Source organism: Ochotona princeps, chromosome 4 (genome assembly GCF_030435755.1).
Source record: "Ochotona princeps isolate mOchPri1 chromosome 4, mOchPri1.hap1, whole genome shotgun sequence".
NCBI classification, from domain to species: Eukaryota; Metazoa; Chordata; class Mammalia; order Lagomorpha; family Ochotonidae; genus Ochotona; species Ochotona princeps.
The window spans coordinates 96,291,709-96,310,289 of NC_080835.1; the positions used below are offsets into that span (position 1 = coordinate 96,291,709).

An 18,581-nucleotide genomic window follows, 5' to 3' on the forward strand; every position below is an offset into this window, starting at 1 on the left:
TTCTGTTATCTGGTTGTCCAGCTGAACCAGGAAAGAAAGAGAAGTTCTTAAGGGGATTGCAAATAAGAATTATACCACCTAAGAGGCTTTTTGTAAAACCCAGTTAAAACAGGAATTTTTCTGAACCTGATTGAAGTGGTTACTATTGGATCTATTCTAGGGTATGCCCTTCAAATGTTATTAGAATGATATTTGCCTAGTTATTGAAACAGTTATATTGGTTAAATGTTTCAGGAAGGATGTGTAGGCCCAGCAGGTGCACACTCGCAGCCATCAGAAGATTTTACTGAAGAGGAGAAGTGGGAAAGCAGGCTGAGGAAGGGAGTGAGCAGTATAGTACAAGCAGATCCTTGGGACAATATAGTAACAAGGAACAAAAAACATCCAGGACTTAAAATAAGATCCAGAAAAAATGGGGCGGGGATACAGAAAGCAGATACTCTGTACATGAGCACGAGCAGGGACCAGTGTGTGTTGGAGCTGTAGGAATAGCAAGCCTGCCGAGTAGGAATGAGCACCATTCAGTGTGTGCTTCAAGGACCTGTGGGGCTCCAGGATGTCACTACAGAGGGAGTTCAAGCTTTAGACATACATTCTTGTGTGTGAGGAAGGAGTCAGGGTAGCTATCTTGTGTCCCTTCTGGACTGTGATGGTACCAATCCGACACATCGCGTAAGCTGCAACATTTGCACCTTCCTCAAACACCCTTCTGTCCACCCCCTTTTGTTCTGGACTCCATCACTTACTTGAGTTCTATTCTTTTAAGCAGCCATCCTCATCCGGGACACCTTTCTTGATTGTCCAAATTCCCATTAATTTTCACCACATCTCATGTCCCATAATATTTACAATCTCCACAACTCATTTGGCAGCTTTCATGATTTATTTCACACACACACGTATACACATCTTTTTGCATCATACTGTACAGTATAGGAAAAGAAGGTTTTATCTGATTCCAACTCTAGGAGCATATAGATGAAAACACAGAATTCAAAGTCAGAACCCTTGTATCTTAGACCTAGCTCTGCACTTCATCAGAGGTCGAACAAGTCAGTGAGCATCTAATCTTGCTGGGCCTAAGGTTACTCCTGAATTAAAAATACTGACGCCAAGGTAGCACTGTTACACAGTGGGTGAAGTTGAGACCTGTGATTTGGCAGGTGACTGGTTGCAGCCTCGTCTGCTTCACTTCCAATCCAGCTATGTACTAATATTCCTTGGAAGGCAGTAGAAGAGGGCCAAGTGCTTGGGCCCCTGTAACCTACATGGGAGACCTAGATGGAGTTCCTGCATCTTGTGATTATTTGGGCATGAACCAATGGAGAGTTCTCTCTCTCTCTCTCTCTCTCTCTCTCTCTCTCTCTCTCTCTCTCTCTTTCATACACACACACACACACACACTTTAGCTCTCTAGGTGACTCTACCTGTCAAATAAGCAAACAAATTTTAAAAATCAAAGAGAAAATAAAGCAATGCCTCTATACATAGTCCTCAAAAGCATGACATGAAATAACAAACGCTGGAAGTTCTTTGTGAAACGCTATTCAGAGTTAGCCTCATACTCCCTTGACAGTGTTGCTTCTTCGCCCTGCATTATCGGGCAGCCATGCCTCCTACCCACAAGGGATTGATTCCAGAACCCTCTCCAGACACAACAATCTGCTGATGCTCATGTCCTTTCTGTTAAATGGCACTATATTTGTATAGTAACTTACGCATATATCCTATGCACATCAAACCATTCCTAGATGCTTAATACAATGTAAATCCTGTGTAAATAGCTGAGGTTCTAGGTTGTTTAGGGAATAAAGGGAGAAGAGAGTGCCCATGTTCAGTACAAACAATATTTTTTGATGTTTTGTTTATTTTTAAGAAATTTATTTTATTTTGATGATGCTTGCATAAATGAGAAAGATGCATGTCCACATGAACCACCAATCAGGGTGGGAAGGGCCAAGGAATAGAGGAAAGTGGATGAAAAAATTGCTTCCATTTTTTTTCTTCCTGTACCTGGGGGAAGGGAGGAGAGAAGGGAAGAGGGCTGCTTCCAGCAGCCTGACCACATCAGTACCCCTGGATGAGAAATGGCTACTGACATCATCCCAGGGTCTCGGATGTGGAGCATCTTCTAAAGATACTACTTAAATGGTTTCCATAATTCTGAGCTACTGCTGATTTCATTGCTCCAAGATTGAGGAAATCCTTCCAAAGTCCAATGGCTGACGTAGTCCACCTTAGAGTCTCCAATTGCCCAGAAACTTTCTGCCAAAGCTTGGCTGGGAGAGTTGTCCAATTTTTTCTGCCCTCCATCCTATGCCACAGTACTAATACAGACCACAGTTTCCCCAAATATTTCCAACCTGCCATTGGCTGAATCCATGGGCAGTCCACCAGTTTATGAAATGAAGCCTTCTGTGCTGTGTTCCCAGCAGTGGTGTCAAGGCTCGAGGATTTGCTCTCGACAACGCTGCCACTGATAACAGCACCTGCTGATGCTAACTGGGAAGGACTATGGATGAAGATGACATATTGCTCACCAAAGGCCCCACCAACCTGATTTTCAAATTTGGATATAACCCAACCCTGGAGCCCCCTGCTTTCTCCCTTTTTCCTGCTGACATGCGGGGTGAGGGTGGAAAAAGGCCTCCAGTCTGGCAGAGGCCCCTTTAAAAACGTACCCAGGCTCCTCCTCTGCCAACCAGATTGCTAAAAATACTACTACAGCAAAAGCTGAAATATTTGCAGAGACAAGTGAATTTCCTGCTACCCCTACTCCCTCCACTCCGATGGGTAAGCTCTTGACCTAAGAAGCCCCCGGGTCAGCTGTGATAAACGCACAGGCCTCCTACTTGTTCACATCTCCCTCCTTTTAGGAGTCCCTCTGTGGACTTGAGCAGAGATGTCACATTCAGAAAGTGCCCTCTCTGAGGAGGGGAGGCCACGCTCATTGGAGAGCAGATAGTCACTTGTGTTAGCTTTCCTCTCTGGTACTAGGACCAGCCTTTTCCAAACCCCCCCTCATCTGCCCCAAGTAAGATCCATATAGAAACACAGCAGCTTCCCACAAATCTACCCTATATGCTCTCTTTTGTGTAACTATCTCCTTGTCTGCCTACCTTGGCCTTTCTTCCTGACCCATCTACCACCACCCTTCCTGTTGTCTGCATTGGCAAGCTCCTGCACCCTGTTTTAACCCAGGTTCTCTGGAACTCGGCTCCTGGACAGGCTTTCAGCCCTTATCCTTGAATGGCAGGCATGGAGGAGAGTTGTTTAAACTGAACATCAAGAAAAACACCTAGAGAGCCCAACCCAGAGGGCTAACAGGTAAAACTGCAGAAGTCGACCTGTGGCATCCAGACCCCAGGCCAGACGGGCCACCGTGGGGAACATCATCTTGCACCGCTCTGCAGAGCCAGATCCCGGCATCCCATCCTACCACCTGTTACCTTTCTAAATACTCTCAGGCAACAGTCATAGGCTGAAGGAGTCACAACAGCCATCCTACCAACAAACCCCCTTGCCCAGTGCAAGGCAAGGACCTCTCCCTGGGGTGAGTGCGTGCAGTGGAACTGCGGTGGTAGCAGCCTATTCCAGGTGTGTGTGTCCCTGCATGTGGTCAGTGTGTGTCATGTCTGCCACCCACGCGTGTGTGTCACCTATAGGGGGCCCTCTGAGCGGCTGCTCCTGCCTCTGGCATCTGAGCTGGTGTCTGTCTGCTCATTCCAGCCTCTGCCTTGGTCTCTTTGCTCACCTCAGAGCCTGCCCATCCCCCAGGGCAAGCGCTGCTGTGGCCAGTTCTGCGCGTAGGTGTCTCAAGTGGGCTGTCGCTGAAAGCGTTGTTTTGCAGGTGGTACTGACAGTGGCAGTCTCTACTTCTTCCTGAGCAGGCCAGGGCTCACAGATACCCTCAACCCCACATCAAGGCGTTGTTCAGGATGAGGGAAAGGCTGTGCCACCTGCGTGGGAGTTCGGGGGAGGCAGGTTATAAAGATACCACACCCTCCCCACCATCGGCTCTGACCAGCAGGAAGAAGGGCCCAGAGGCAGAGCAGGCTGCAAAGGGATGTTGCCTAGCAACTTGAGAGACTTGACTGAAAACTCACCAAATCCTGAATTCCTCCGCTCTAATTCAGGAAGGGAAAAAGCACCGAGTCCAGGCCTGAATCCACTCTACTGTCCAATACCGCCCTTCCTCTGCCCTCTGCATTCTGGAGATGACGTCCTGGGGTGGGAGAGTTCACAAGGAAAGGCCTCCCAGGTTGGCCCACCCTTAAGGCAATGGCCTGGTCCCCAGGACATCCTGCCATTTGGTGGTGGGGTGGGGGGTGGGGGGAGAATGGAGAATGTGCCAGAGACAGATTGGTGAACAGATTTTCTGTTACAAGGGTAGGTGGGTCGCAAGCATGCTGGGAGAGACACCGCTACACCCCAAGCCCTGGAATTCCAGCAGTATCCAGTTCAGCTCAAAGCCCCAAGCTGGCCAACATTTTTCCCATTCTGATGGACACTGGCATTTCCCCACAAGTCATCTTGCACTGGCAAAGAAAGCTTCTGGGCCACTCGAGGGGAGTGGCATGTAACAGCTGAGCCAGGCTTACCGTTGGCTGTGTATTTACTGCAGTTCTGGGTTACCGTTCTGGGTCCTAGTTAACGTCAAAAGGGCATTTCCCCCTCCTTTGCTCAGCCCTCCTTCCCTACTTCTGGCCTCTGGCACCTTGGCTCAGAAGGACCTTCAGTCTAGTGTTCTGAGACAGTGCACGCCCAAGGCCAGCTCTGGCCCTCTAACAAGCTGGAGTAAACCGGCAGCCACAAAGCAGCCAACTGCCCCTCCTGGTTACCCCTACCTTATCTCCCCTTCCCAGCTTCTCCAACAGCCCGCAGCTTTCCTCATCCGGGCCAAGGGGCCATTTACTTCTGACAATGCCCTAAATTACTAGGACTCTGAGTAATTTTTCTTTTCCCAAGAGCAGAAGGAGTGGGAGGGGCAGTTTGGGTCTTATTCTGAAGCAGTAGATCAGGGAGATAAACAGTCTCTTAAGAAAAGAAAAAGGTGAGGCTTGGGGGTTGTTCCCTCAGATCTGTAGGAATGTAGGATTATATGTAAACAAAATTGTGTTGTGCACAGATGATTTTATTCAGAGCGGGTCACAGAGATAAACAGAAGATGGATAAATACATTGCATATTCAGAGAGCGAGAGGTGATAGATAAACAGCCAGACACATGGGTAAGTGGACAGATACGTAGATGGGTAGGTGGACAGGTGATGTATAGATGGATATATGGACAGATAGATAATGCATAGATGGACAGATGCACGGATAGATGAGCAGGGTAACTGCCCCCAGACACGCCCATAACACCGGCTGTCTGAACGGCTCTTTGGCAGACCTGCAGTGCCTGTGTATGGGAAGAAAGGCACGGCTAGTGAGCCTGGAGACTATCGCATATGGACACGTAGGGTTTGCGAGCTTGTGTCGAAGTGCGTCCATCACGACTCTGAGCACCGACAGTTCTACCATTCTTCGACAGAGGGGAAGGGAAGTTGGCGGAAGCCATGTTTGGGACCCCATCAAGGTTATGGAAGTGCGGGCAGGAGTTGCGTACAGGAGCTGCTGCGCCTGAATGTGAGTGTTTGTGCCCGGAATCTCGGGGGCCTCCTTCTGCCTGCTCCTGCATGCATCTGCCTGGCGGTCTGCCGCTAAGCGGGCCAGGGGACCGGGTTGGGGAGGATGGGGAGTGTAGGAGGAATGGATGGAAGTGTGTGGGCGGAGGGTTGGAGCAGGAGCCGAGTGCGGCGCAGGGAGCCGAGGAAGGGAGTGGTCCTCCCTCCGTTTCTCCCCGCCCACCCTGCCCAGGGCGTCTCCTGATTGGCCAGCCGGCCGCGGGGCTCAGGTTACATTCGCGAGCCGAGCGGAGCGCGGGAGACAGGACCCGACCGGAGAGCCGCAGGTTCCGCGCGGGTCGGCGGGCGCCGGACTGCCCAGAGCCCCCACCCAGCACCACACAGACTCCCCCACCCCCGCCCTGCGCCCCAGCCGAGGACCCCCCCAAACACCGGCATGGACTGCTGCACTGTAAGTGAGAGGGTCTGGGGGCAAGGAGGGCGAGCGAGGGATGGCAGTGGGTGCGGAAGACCTAGGAGCAAAAAGGGGCGCCTGATGGGACGTGGGTGGTGGGCGGCGGAAAGCGCTCGCCTGACTTGGGAGCCCTAGAGAAGATGCTCCGCGACTCGGCGGGGGCGTCCGGGCACGGGTCCGCCAGGCGTTCCGGGTGCGACCGTGAGCTAAGCTGGGCTCTGATGCAGAGGAGCTGCAGTTGGACCAGGGGGAGAGGGGCCCCTACCTCCACACCCCCAGTGAAACCCTGGAAACTGCCGCTTTGGGAAGGTGCAGCGACTCCTTTGCCCCGGCCCCCATTCTCTCCCCCGTCGGTAGACAGACAGGTTGATCCTCACGACCTTCCGACCTTCCGACGAGCCCCCAAGCACCCCCAAGCTCCGCGCAGACTGCGATCTTGGGTTCGTGTTGGCTGGTTTTGTAGTGTTGGTAAGCAGCCCAGCCCCTGGTCCGTGTGGTTCTGGGGGAGGGGTGGAGCTGGGTGAAGTGACCGCGAGAGAGCCCTACAGGCAAGGGAAAGAAATGTTTGCGATTCGTCAGCGCCCGCACGGAAACCTGAACACCGCAAATGCCAGGCAAAGGTGGCCCGGCCCGCAAGCGCCCGGCTGCGTCTAGAAAAACATTAGTTTTTTTCCGTGAGTTTGTTGGTAGCCTTCAAGTATAGAGAAAGACTGCTCCTAAGTGCTTGCATTCTCATCCAGTCAGCCCAAGTAATGATTCAAAAAGTTCCTGACCCCTCCATTCCATTAAGAAAGAAAGAAAGAAAGAAAGAAAGAAAGAAAGAAAGAAAGAAAGAAAGAAAGAAAGAAAGAAAGAAAGAAAGAAAGAAAGAAAGAAAGAAAGAAAGAAAGAAAGAAAGGTAGGTAGGTGAGTTACCTGAGGTTAGGAAGGAAAGGATAGCCCTGTAAGAGGCGAAGTCCCCTCCTGGTACCTGGATGCCAAGACGCAAAGAGGACTGAGGGGCAGATGGTGGTGGTGGTGATTTTAGCTCAGAAGTATCAGTAATAGTTGCCACTTGGTAAATGCCGACCATGTACCTGCCCTTTAATATTTAAGCATTGAAACAACCCCATGAGGTAGGTATTATATGCAAACAAGCTCTAGCTCAACTAAGTGATTTTCTAAGTGTGAAGCAGGACTCCAAGCCCAGCCCTGATTTGGATAGCTGTATTGCAAATCTTTGCTGCTTTCCTCCTACTATAAAAGGCCCGAGCTCACAGAGAATGGAGAAACTAGAGGGAAGTATGAAAAAGAGCCTTTAGCTGTGTTCCTGCCTCCAGGAGCACACCAGGATATTGTAGTCCCTTCTCGGCTTCGCCCTCTGCTTGTTGGTCTCAGTAAGCAAATGTTGGGTTGTGAAGGGACAGATGGGCTCTTGGTGATAATGTCTGAGTTGCACTGGGGAAGAGCCCTCACCCCCAGCCGTGTTGTATGAAGCAGAGCACCCGAAAGCATGGTGGGCTCTGAGATAGGCAGCTGGTGGGAGGGGCATGTGAGGACTGAAGAGCTGAGAAGGAATAAAATGACGGGAAGCAGGCAGCAGTGCTGTGGGAAGAGATGAGGACACCAAGAAGCCAGGCAGGAGCTGCACCTGCTGACCTCTGGTAGCTCTGGTAGCTCTGGAGTGAGTCATTTCACCTGCAGCCCTGGACAGCCCAGGTGGGGGCCTGTGACATCCAGGCAGCCACACCGAGGGAGTGACAGACAAGAGTGGACTCCATGTCTGCTAAAAACAGTAGAGCTGCCCACCCAGAAGGTATGGAAGGGGCAGACACACAAATATCCTGCTGGTCCAAGTTGCTAGGGCAGCTCCTCCAGGGCAGCTCTGCACGGAGCCAAAGGACCAGCACTGTGACATAGCACTGTGAGCCTGCTGTGCAGGGGGCCATGGAGAGGAAGGGGGTGGCAAAGGTGGGGGGCCCAGGATGAACAGTTCCCCATTCTGGGGAGGGAGGGACCGGCCTCCCAGCTGGGAGTAGGGCTGGGGATGTGTCTTTCTATCATTCATTCTGGTGCAGTCTTTAATGACCCACTCCACCTGGAGTTTGGGGAGATCCCAGTCCTGCCCTTATTTCCTCTCTCTCCTTGCAAAGGAGGCTCAGACAGAAAACAGATTTGCTTTGTTTTTAAGAGACAGAGCTATTGAGTCAAATGTTCCAGTTGCTGATTTACATAGCCATACGTGTATATGCCTTTTCTGCATTTGATTAACATGCAAAAGCAAAGAAACTTTTGTTTCTGGCTCCTGTTCCTTTCTTTTGCTTAGTGTAGTTGAACTGATCCAGCTGAATTAATAGACATTGCCTGCCCCAAGGCAGTGCCAAAGGCCACTGAATGCTATCTCCCCATCTGTGAGCTGTGCTATGCTGTGCAGCTCTGAGGCTGTTTCCTGCCCTGTAGAATAGGGACTAGATGAGATGATATGTACAAAGTGCTGAGCCTGGGGCCTGACACATCACAAGCACAGGCAGGGATGGTCTTCAGGCTATTGGGATTTGGGAAATGAACAACACTGTTCATCCAGGTCACATTTTCTTTGTGGCGGAAGCCAATGAGAGTCCTGGCGGATTAGCACTCTGTCCACCACCTTTTGCTCTCTCAAGGGCCCGCAGTTCCTACAGAGCTCAGGACTACACCAAGAGTCTTGGCTTTGAAAGCTATCAGCCCAGGCACCATTACCAATGAGCCCCATTCCTGGAGTCCGTCCAGCCTCTCTCCAGTGTTCCCTGTGGACAGGCTGCCTCTGGCAGCTCCATCTTGAAAATTCAACTGGAGGGGAGAGGGATGGATTCTGTGGGTAAGCAGTTTGTTGGGGGTGGCTTCGCCTGCTGTTACAGGTTTTGAGCCTGGATCCAGCTGGGGTGGGTGGCAACAGCAGGTCTGGTCTTAACATGGTTGGGGGAAGATAGCCCTTCCTCCGCCCAACCGCCCCACCTCTTCACAGCTGCCAAGGCCAAAGAGAAGAGAGGGTGGGAGTGGGAATGGTTCTCTTATGGTTGTTTTTGAGAAGCAGCTCGTTTTGTTCCTTGAGACTATTCCAAGAAAGGCTTAAGCTCTGAAAATGAAAAGAACCCAAAGGACTTGTTTCTGATTTTAGTTGAGGAATGAGATGTCAGGGAGAACTTTAGACCTGGAAAAGATAAAAAGAGTGTGTTGGCCACAACCACACCTGCCCCTTGCATGTTTCCATAGACCGTGGGTATCTGGAGCACCTAGGAAATGAGCACTGCCTTGGGAAACTTGACCAGGGGCACCATCTGTAAAACAAAGCTAGGGTTTCTAGAATTACCCCTAGGGCAAACCTGGACCATGATCACGGAAGCCTCACATTTAGGAGGACTGAAGCCGGTGGAGGGGAAGGGGAAAGAGCGGGGCTGAATTACCATGACCCTGTGAGACCTGGATCATCTCACATCCTTGAAGAAAAAGACAGAGAAAGCAATGATGTCCTCAAACAAAAGATAAACATGACTTCCCAGGAGCGAGAGGACCAAGGCAAAGGAGAAATGCCCGTTTGACTTCAGGGTCAGTCAGCATCCCCTTCCCAAGGTGCACTAAGCAGTGTCCAGCAACAAAAGGGACCAGGGCCTAATGGAGTACAGAGCCTTGCCTGGATTCCTCCAGTTCCCTACAGAGAGCTACTTTATGGCAGTGAGGGTGGATCACTGAACACATTGAGCTGAACCATGGGAAGGTATAGAGATCTATTACTTTTTGCCTAGAAAAGCAACTATTTCACATCAACTTACTATTTATTTAAAACAGCCCTTATGATAACTAGTATTAACTGAGCAACTACACTGTGCCAGAAGCTTTACGTATATCATCCTTCCCAACAAGCCATAAATGTTGACACTATTATCTTGATTCTTCTAATGAAGGGGCTTAGATAGGAAAAGATGGAGTCACTGTAAGTGAAAACATAATCTTTTTTTTTCTGGACTGCATTTATTCATTCTACAAGGTAGAATAATCTAGGTTCTGAAATACAAAGGTATGACTTCCCCATCCCCCAGCGACTACAGATTGCTCATGACTTAGTGTGAAAATCCAAAATGCTCCAGAGTCCAAAACTTTGGAAGAGCTGAGGTAACACCCCCAAGTGGAAAATTCCATATCTGACCTCATGTGACAGGTTGCAGTCAAAATGCAGGCACACCACACAGGAATTTATTCACCAAAAATCCATCCCAAAGGAGAAAAAAAGCCCTCCCAGCTCTCTGGCTTAAGGTTTTCAGAGCTTGGAATAGTTTCATTTACATAGGAGTTATTTTAAAAGCTGGGGGGGGGGGGAATGTGAAATTTAAAATACTGCTGGTCCCAAACATTTCAGATGAGCACTGCCCAGCCCCTATCTCACAGCCTTACTTATTACTGCAGAGGCAATGAAATGCCATGTAAAACACTGCCTGGAACAGGGTAAGTGCTTAATGATAGCTCCAGTACTAATCTCTTCTCCCTTCCCACATCCCCAGGCTAGCAGAGGCTGTTTCTGATCTTGCTCTGCTGATCTGGTCTTTGCTGGGGGTTGGAGAGGGGGAGCTGTTTTGTTTGGCTTTTGGAGTGAAGCCTTTTCTCTGTCACTTCTTCCAGACCGTCTCCTCTTGCCTGTGTTTGAGTTCCCTGGGGATCAGTGGAAAACCGAGTCTGTGAGCACCCAGTGTCTAGGCGGCTGGCCCTTAGGTGGGGAGAGGCCACTGACTCACTGCAGTAGCAGCAGGGTCCTGGCTCTCACTGCAGCTGTGAGCCACTCCTGGACCAGGAACCAGAGAATCCAGGCGCCCTTGGGGGCTGGAGACTCCCTCTGCGAGCTGGGCGACTGCTCTCAGGCATTCTGTGATGCCTGCTGCTGTCTTCCTTGCGCCTCCAAAACCCACTATGCTAACTTGGGCACTGGTGGTATGCCCTGGACTCACGCAGGGCTTCCTGGCCTTCTCATGGGCTTCACTACCTGGGCTTTCCTGAGCTGGCCACTCAAGTACTCCTACTTGGCAGAGAAGTTTCCTCTTTCCCTGTCAGGAGGACACACACACACACACACACACACACACAATCTCTCTCTCTCAGCCCCTCTTCACACCCTTTCTGTGCCCCCCACTACCTGCTTTTGCCCTCATCTCTCCCGCCCTCTAGTCCCACTCTGTCCCCGCCTGCGGGGTCTTGCTCAGTCACCCCTCAAGAACCTCCTCCGCCCCATCTTCCCCTCCAGGAGAGCGCCTGTTCCAAACCAGAAGACGACATCCTGGATATCCCGCTGGATGACCCCGGTGCCAACGCGGCCGCTGCCAAAATCCAGGCGAGTTTCCGAGGCCACATGGCGAGGAAGAAGATAAAGAGCGGAGAGCGTGGCCGGAAGGGCCCTGGCCCAGGAGGCCCAGGTGGAGCCGGGGGCGCCCGGGGAGGCACGGGCGGCGGCTCCAGTGGAGACTAGGCCAGGTGAGGCGGGCAGGACGCGCGGACCGGGGACCTCTTTTTCCAGAGCTCCTCGGCAGGAGCAGGGGAGCGCGAGGACGGGCTGGGGACGAGGGGAAGTGAGTGGAGGAAGCTAGGTTGGGAGGCTGGAAATCCGAGAGGAGGGGATGGGAGGAGGCTGTTGGTGCTGCCTTTCCGAGAGCTCACCTGTGTCTCCCTTCTCGTCCTCCCTCCTGGCCCTGGGATGGACCGAAGAACTGAGCATTTTCGAAGGTAATAAATAGGACCCGTAGCGGCGGGGTGGGAGCCCTGAGAGGGAGGGAGCCCTAGCCCCACCCTTCCCCGCCTTGCCCCTCCTCGCTAAGGAAAATGCACCTGCACCTGGGTCTTTAAATGGAGAGGCCCGAGGCTGCGACGCGATACGCCTGAATCAGCCCAGAGATGCTTTCACACACGCTCAGCCTCTCCATTTGACTGCGCAAGCTCGGCCCGGGGCTAGGAACACGGCCTAGGCGCGCACGCACCTGCCCCGGGGCTCATTTTCGGCTGCGTTCTGGGTGACTGCAGGGTTCCGGGTGACTGCAGAAGTGGCATTCTTCGCCCCAGGAGGGGGAGAGGAAGTTCCAGAAGGGTGCCTCACACCTTCTCTGTTCTCAGTTCCCAACGAGATGGATGCCGCGTCCCCTTCGCTGTGACGAGACTTCCCTGCCGCCTTGGTGATCCCCTCCTCCCACTCACCCTCCGGCTTCAGGAGCCCCTTTGCGTCCCAGAGACTCTTTCCCAGGCCGGCTCCGTCGCAGAGTCGCCAAGTCTGCGCCATTTTAGTTCACCTGTCCAGTGTAGTCCTATCCTCCCCACTCAAGTCCCAAACCCTGCGCTTCCCAAATTTCCCTGTTTTAGTGCTTCTCGCCCACCTCTCTCCCGCATCCAGCATGCAGTTCTGCCTCCGCGGCTTCGGGGTGCTTTCTGAGCGCGCACCGCGGAGGGTGCCCTAAGCGTTGCCCAAATACACTCACTTTCAAAAAAGGAAAAAAAAAAAAAAGAACTTAAAAAAGAAAAGGTCCTTTCTTTCTGTGCGCAGCTGAAGGGGGCGCCCTGTGTTTTTCTGCGGTTACTGCCCTCACCCCACCGCAGAAGTTGAGATGTGGGCCCAGGAGGGAGAGGAAGAGGGTTCTGATGGCTTCGGTTGCCCCGCGCAGTGACCCCGCACCTGCCTGTTAAGTCCCCTCCGCGTTCCCCAGCGCACCCCGCCCAGCGGAGAGCAGTCTCCCCAGCTTTCCTGCTCTTTATGCAAAGGCTGGCATGGGGGAGGCTTCGGAGGAGTTTTCTGTGGCCCTGCCCCTGCCGGCCCCGCCCCTGCCGGACTTCTGGGGCTGTGGCCGGAAGGTTTTTTAATCTCCCAGTGTGCATGTGACCATGCTGGGTTGGAATGTGAACAATAAAAAGGAATGTCCAACTGCTCACAGGATGCCGAAGGGGAGGGAGTCGGGGTACACAAAAGCCACCGGAGTCTCATATGACTATATCTTGAGGAGTGCTGAGAGGCCGCTGTGTTGAAAACCTTGTTTAGACCCTCTCCAACTTCCTGCCTGCAGGGTCCTCAAGCCCCTTCCTTCTTTCACTGGTAATACTTTCTGGGCCACCAGGAGGAAGTTGCCATTCCCACCGACAGAAGAGGGAGACAATATGGTACCCAAAGAGTTTATTGGTAGTCCCCTCACTACCCTCAGAGATTTGGGGTGAAGTCAGACCGACATAGGGAGCCTGGACTTGGTGGTTGTCACAGTGCTGGCCGATGGCGACCTCTCCAGCAGCCCTTTACTCGCATCTGCCCTCAGAGAAGTTTGCTCCGAAATCCCAGGGGCCACGGCATCCTCCCTAAGGGTTGTGGGCAAAGTCTTAGTGAGGCTAGGACCATCCTCAGGCCCAGGGACTCCTAAGGGTTACTGTACAGAGACTCAGGTGCCACCACCCTCTTCCCCGCCCCGCATCCCTGCACACACACAGTCCAGGAAGGATCTGAAGCAGATCTGAATATGTGCCAGCCTCCTGGTGCTATCTGGATGGCTCATCCGCAGACCATGTTTCGAGAAACACTTCTCTGATCCTTGTTTGGAACCTTGAGGCTATCAGCTGTAGTGGGTGGCACAGGCAACTTTCACTTCTCTTTCCTGGTTGCCCCGGCACGGTTGCTAAGCTCAGGACAAACCCAGGGCTCACATTCATCTGCTGCCACTCCTTCCAAATGGTATACATGAAAATGCCCATGAAATCACAAACCTCAGTCTTTCGTTTAGCATGAAGAGGACAGGGAAGTCCTTAAGACTAAGCCATTCCTCCCCTGTTCACGACTCCACCCCTCATGCTATAAATCTTGCTCACTCATGTCACTCAGCGTCTGAGGGCTGGAAGCACCCACTTGTAACTGGAGCCCTTGGCTCTCTCTGCTCACCGGAGGTCATTGCCCCCATAGGTCTCCTTGGGCTTCCTCTTCCTGTCTTTGTGGAACCTGAGCAGGCAGAATACAGCCACTGACAGCAGCAGAATCCCCAGGAGCACCCCAACCAGAGTCCCGGCCACTCGACCTTTGGAGGGGTCTGTAAGGAGACACAGGGCTCTTAGAGCTGCAAACCCTCCTAGGCGTATGCTCTGACACCAGCGTGTAGCCTTCCTCCACCCCGCCTGCCTCCTGGCTTCTGCCCCACATAGTCCTTACTGGTCACATCAAGGGTCAGCTCACAGGATGCACTGCCCATCTGGTTGGTGGCCACACAGCGATAGGTGCCCGAGGAGGTCATGGAGAGATTGGTGAGGATGAGCTGGCCAGACACCTCATCTAGAGGGAAGAAAAAGTGTTCCAGCACTCATTGGACGCCCAGTGAGTGCCTCTAGGCAGCAAGAGACTGACTACCCTCTGTTTCTTGGTGGGGCAATTGGCTCAGAAAAAGGAAATCATTTATCTGAGGGCAATTCCAGAGCCACCGCCAACAGCTGCCTTTTCAGGAAGAGGGGACAGCTTTTACAAAGGAAGTGTCCAGAAACTGAAGATGGAGTTGAGGCAGGGCGGGGTGCTTACTGGCTGTTGTCTGGGTCCCAGTTAGGGATTCAATGCTTGATGTCTAACACTGCATCCTGTGTGGTGGGTCTAAGCTGATCCAAATTCTTACGTTTGGAAGACAGAGAGCACAGGCCAGGGGGTGATGGGAAGGGGCTCCTGGATAGATGAAGGGCTTTGCTGGGGCCTGGGCTACAGGGAGAAAAAGGGAGACAGGAGACAGGAACCCACAAGAAGCAGCTGGAAAGCCACAGCTCTAGTTTGTAGGTGCTTGCTTACAAAGAAGCTGGCCAAGTGATTTCAGGCAGCCGTGTTCCTCTACCTCAGTTTCCTGTCTAGGAAGTTCATAAGTGATTCGTGAATGACCCTTCAGAAATCTAAAATCCACCCCTTCCCTACCACCACCACCAACAAGACAAGAAGGAAAAATCGGAATATCCCTGCTCATCATTCACTTGTCAAATAATAGGAGAATGTTTAGCTTAAGAAATGGGTACCCAGTCACAAATGACATAGGAAGACAGAACAGGAAGGGAGCAAAACAGGAAGCCAAGGAGAGGGCAGAGAAAGGTGCAGCTGCTTATCTCATAGCCCTTGTCACAGGGCTGGTGATGTGGGGGGTGGAGTTTGGAGATTAGATTGGCTCCAAGCTTGAAGAGTTCCCTCTTCCTGATGCTCCAAGCCCTTACCTTGAACCATGCTGCCAGGAGCAGGTGTCGGAGAAGATCCCAGGTGCACCCAGTTGTACACGGGCTTGGGGGCGCCCTCGGCAGAGCTGCACCCTAGTGCAGCAGAGCCTCCCACAACGATTTGCCCACTCTGGCTGCATATAGGCCTGCTGGGGGGCACTGGAAAAGTCACAGTCCGTTAGCAGGCTTCCAACCCCGCCCCTGGCAAGTGCTGGATTTCCTGCTCCCATACCTCTTCCAAGTAGTGGCTCACTGTGGTTCAGACCCCACTGAATCCTCTGGCAGGGATCTCCACTATTGGAAATGTTGACCGTTAGAATGCTCTTCTTCATGCTGAGCTAAAATCTGTGCTGATTCAGTAAGCACCCATTGGTTCCGGTTCTGGTTGCTGCCCTCTGGGCCCACAGAAGGAGAATGAATCCCTCCTCCACACCACAGCCCTCCAGAAATTTGAATAGTACAATCATCCTCCACCTGCTTCCTGGTGGCTCCCCTCTCACAGGCCCCAGGGCAGGATAGGAAGGCAGCTCAGGGCACAGGGTGCTCAGTGACAGGGTCCTGTTCCTTTAATGGCCACTCCCCTGTCACTGACCTTGGGAGGTTTCCAGGCCACTGGAGCTTGGGGACGTGACTCAGATCCACATACATGGGAAGACCTTTCTCTCAGATTCTTTGTTACTGGGCCCTGAGGGATGAGGCAGCCTGCTGCTGGAGGAAGACCCTCTGGACTAAAAGATGTGCGTGGGATCCCACACCCACCCACCCAGTGCAGTGTGTCTGGGAGTGATTGAGGAGGTATGTGGGTAGCTGGTGGGCCCATGGTCAGCCTTACCCAACACAGTAAGGTTGATGAGCCCCAAACCATTGGTGTAAAAGTCTGGCGGGTTGTTCACTTGGCAGAGGTAGGTTCCCGTGTCCGAGGAGCGGACATCGGCCAGCTTCAGGGTGGCCACCCCTGCCGTGGGGGGGTTCTGGAGCAGGCTGGCCCGCTCGGCCTTTGAGCCGGTGGGATACAGCTGGCCGCTGGTGTAGTAGAGAATCTGGAGAGAGACAGGCAAGTGTGTCCCCCCTCTCCTGCCAGGGATCAACTCTGCAGTCCTCCCTCACGAGGGTGAGGGCGCGATGCCTCTCATTAACACCAGCCAGAACAGGGACATTTGAGGTGTCCATACAGCATCCAAGTCTCCCAGTGACAAATGAACTGGATTTGCTGCTTTCAGGCAAGCGTGGCTGCCACACTCCAACTCCGTTGCTCTGATTGGGGGGAAGCTAGTGCTCTGATTGGGGGAAGCTAGTGCAGTGTGCTGGGTTTAGACGCATCAACAGGGGAGCTGGATAGAGGGCCAGGGGTGATAAGGCCCCCCTAAGGACACCTGGGAGCCACCCACTTTACTTTCCAGCCAAGCATACTGAACCCCTGCCACTTCCAGCCCTCACTGCTCCTCCGCCCTCCACCCCGAGCAGGTGCTCTCTGCTTACCGGCCGGGAGGAAGAGATGGGCTTCCCTGGCTGCACGAAGCTCCACTCCAGGGCGAAGTTGTCTCCCACTGACGTGCTATAGCTGCAGGTGAGCTCGGCAGTGTGGCCTACCGGCGTGCTGAGAGGCTCCGTGGGCACCTTCACTTCCACCGCCAGCCCTGGGGCTGCGGAGGGCATAGGGAGACCGAACCACAGCTCCAGTCAGGCGGGGGCTGGGGGCTCCATGCCCCTCCTTTCAGCCCAACCCCTCCTTCTACCGGCTCCTAGGGGAGGACGGTTGGGCCTATCGCCCAGCAGGTTTTTGTGGGTAAAAGGGCCTGGACTGTGCCGCATATGAGGGCATGTTTGGCTGGAAGGCAGAACGTGAACTCCTGCTGTTGTGGGTAAGCCATGCCCCCCCCCCCCCGCCACATACTCGCCTGCAGGCCCACTGGCCTCTATCCGCTGTCCACCCAGCCCTCCAGGTCCCCTCCGCAGCTGACCAGAACTGAGCAGCCCATAAGGAGGTGCGTCAATGGGTCAGCAGGCTGCTGCTCTGGCTCCCGCCCCTGAGTCTGGCCTGGCCCCTCCTCACCAATCAGCCAAGCGAAGCCGATCAGGGCCCCGCAGAGGAAAGGCCCTGGGAGAAGGGCCATGCCACACGTTGTCCTCCTGCCTCCTGTGGCTCCGTCTGGGTGCCTGGGTCTGGGGAAGGGAGTGCCCTGCGCTGGCTAGGCTATCTCAGAGCAAACAAGGGGAGAGGCCGGCACCCTCACCCTCTGGTAGGGGAAACGCTCCTCCCTCCCGCAGGCCCAACTCTGGAGCCGCTCTTCCCTGCTTCCTGCTTCTTTCCCCTGCACCCTGAAACTGCCAGGGAAAGGGCTGGGCTTGAGGGTGGGCACCCTCCAGGAAGGGCTGTGGAGGAAACGTGTGACTGGAGGAGGAGGTCATCTGGCACCCTGAGAACTGGTACCTTGCAGTGCCACCACATAAGCCTGAGCCCCAGGTGGCACAGCCCTCTGGCCCTTTGTTTCTCACCCCTTGCTGGGGTAGGGGAGTCCTGGGACACTTCAACAGTCTCCTTGTGTCCAAAGCCCATTCCTTCTCCAACTTCAGGGCTAAGAAACTGAGACCTAGCAAGGTCCCCACTGTTAGGAAAGGGCATGGTGACCCTGGGACAGAAACCATACCCCATCCTCTACCCACGTCTCCCTTCATACTTTCGGTAAGTGGAGGGGCCCAGGGCCCACATGGACAAGTTGTGTCTGTTAATGAGTGTACGAAAGGGGTGTATGAATCAGGCTCCTACCCCTGTCCCCAACAGGAAACACTGAAAAGTCAGTGCACACCCTAGCCCTGAGCACCCAGGCCCAGCAGCCAGAGCTCCTATTTTATGCTTCCCTGCTCACAGTAGGATGGGCTCTCAGCAGCTGTGGGGTCTCTGTGCCTTGCCCTCTCCCACTGACAGACAGCTGGGGAAGAGCCAGCCCTGGGACTGTGTGCAGCAGCCCTCCTGGGTGGCCAGCACAGGGAGCGGCTCACTCTGTATCATCCTGGGACTCAGTTCTGGGAAGCCCTGGTTTAAAAACACAAATCCATTCTTATTCCATGCGAACACAATGTATCTTTATTGAAATTCGCAGAATTAAAACAAAAACATACATTTCAAGTTAGTTTAAAAAATAGTTTCCCTAGCCCTTGCCCCCAACATAACCCAACCAAGCCAGCAGGATAGGTTATATGAGTACAGGGAGTGGGAGCAAAGGATGATGTTAGATAGGGATGGGGCACAGGTTGGGGGCCTGGGGGACTCCTGGACCAGCAGTCCCCTCCAGGACCCTGGCTA

The 18,581-nt window shown here is 53.3% G+C and overlaps 2 protein-coding genes across 2 annotated transcripts; one reads left to right on the plus strand and one right to left on the minus strand.

Annotated features, from left to right (window-relative positions):
- Positions 1 to 5,929: 5,929 nt before the first annotated feature.
- On the plus strand, positions 5,930 to 12,790 carry NRGN (neurogranin). Its single transcript, XM_004597678.3, has 4 exons — positions 5,930 to 6,079; positions 11,331 to 11,557; positions 11,789 to 11,806; positions 12,191 to 12,790. The coding sequence occupies exons 1-2, from the start codon at positions 6,065 to 6,067 to the stop codon at positions 11,550 to 11,552; spliced, it is 237 nt and encodes a 78-aa protein (XP_004597735.1). The 5' UTR covers positions 5,930 to 6,064; the 3' UTR covers positions 11,553 to 11,557; positions 11,789 to 11,806; positions 12,191 to 12,790.
- A 449-nt stretch (positions 12,791 to 13,239) lies between these two features.
- VSIG2 (V-set and immunoglobulin domain containing 2) lies at positions 13,240 to 17,496 on the minus strand. Its single transcript, XM_058662563.1, has 7 exons — positions 17,331 to 17,496; positions 16,757 to 16,920; positions 16,110 to 16,317; positions 15,278 to 15,436; positions 14,250 to 14,369; positions 13,986 to 14,130; positions 13,240 to 13,411 (listed from the first exon to the last, which is right to left on the minus strand). The coding sequence occupies exons 1-7, from the start codon at positions 17,389 to 17,391 to the stop codon at positions 13,279 to 13,281; spliced, it is 990 nt and encodes a 329-aa protein (XP_058518546.1). The 5' UTR covers positions 17,392 to 17,496; the 3' UTR covers positions 13,240 to 13,278.
- Between the last annotated feature and the right edge of the window lie 1,085 nt (positions 17,497 to 18,581).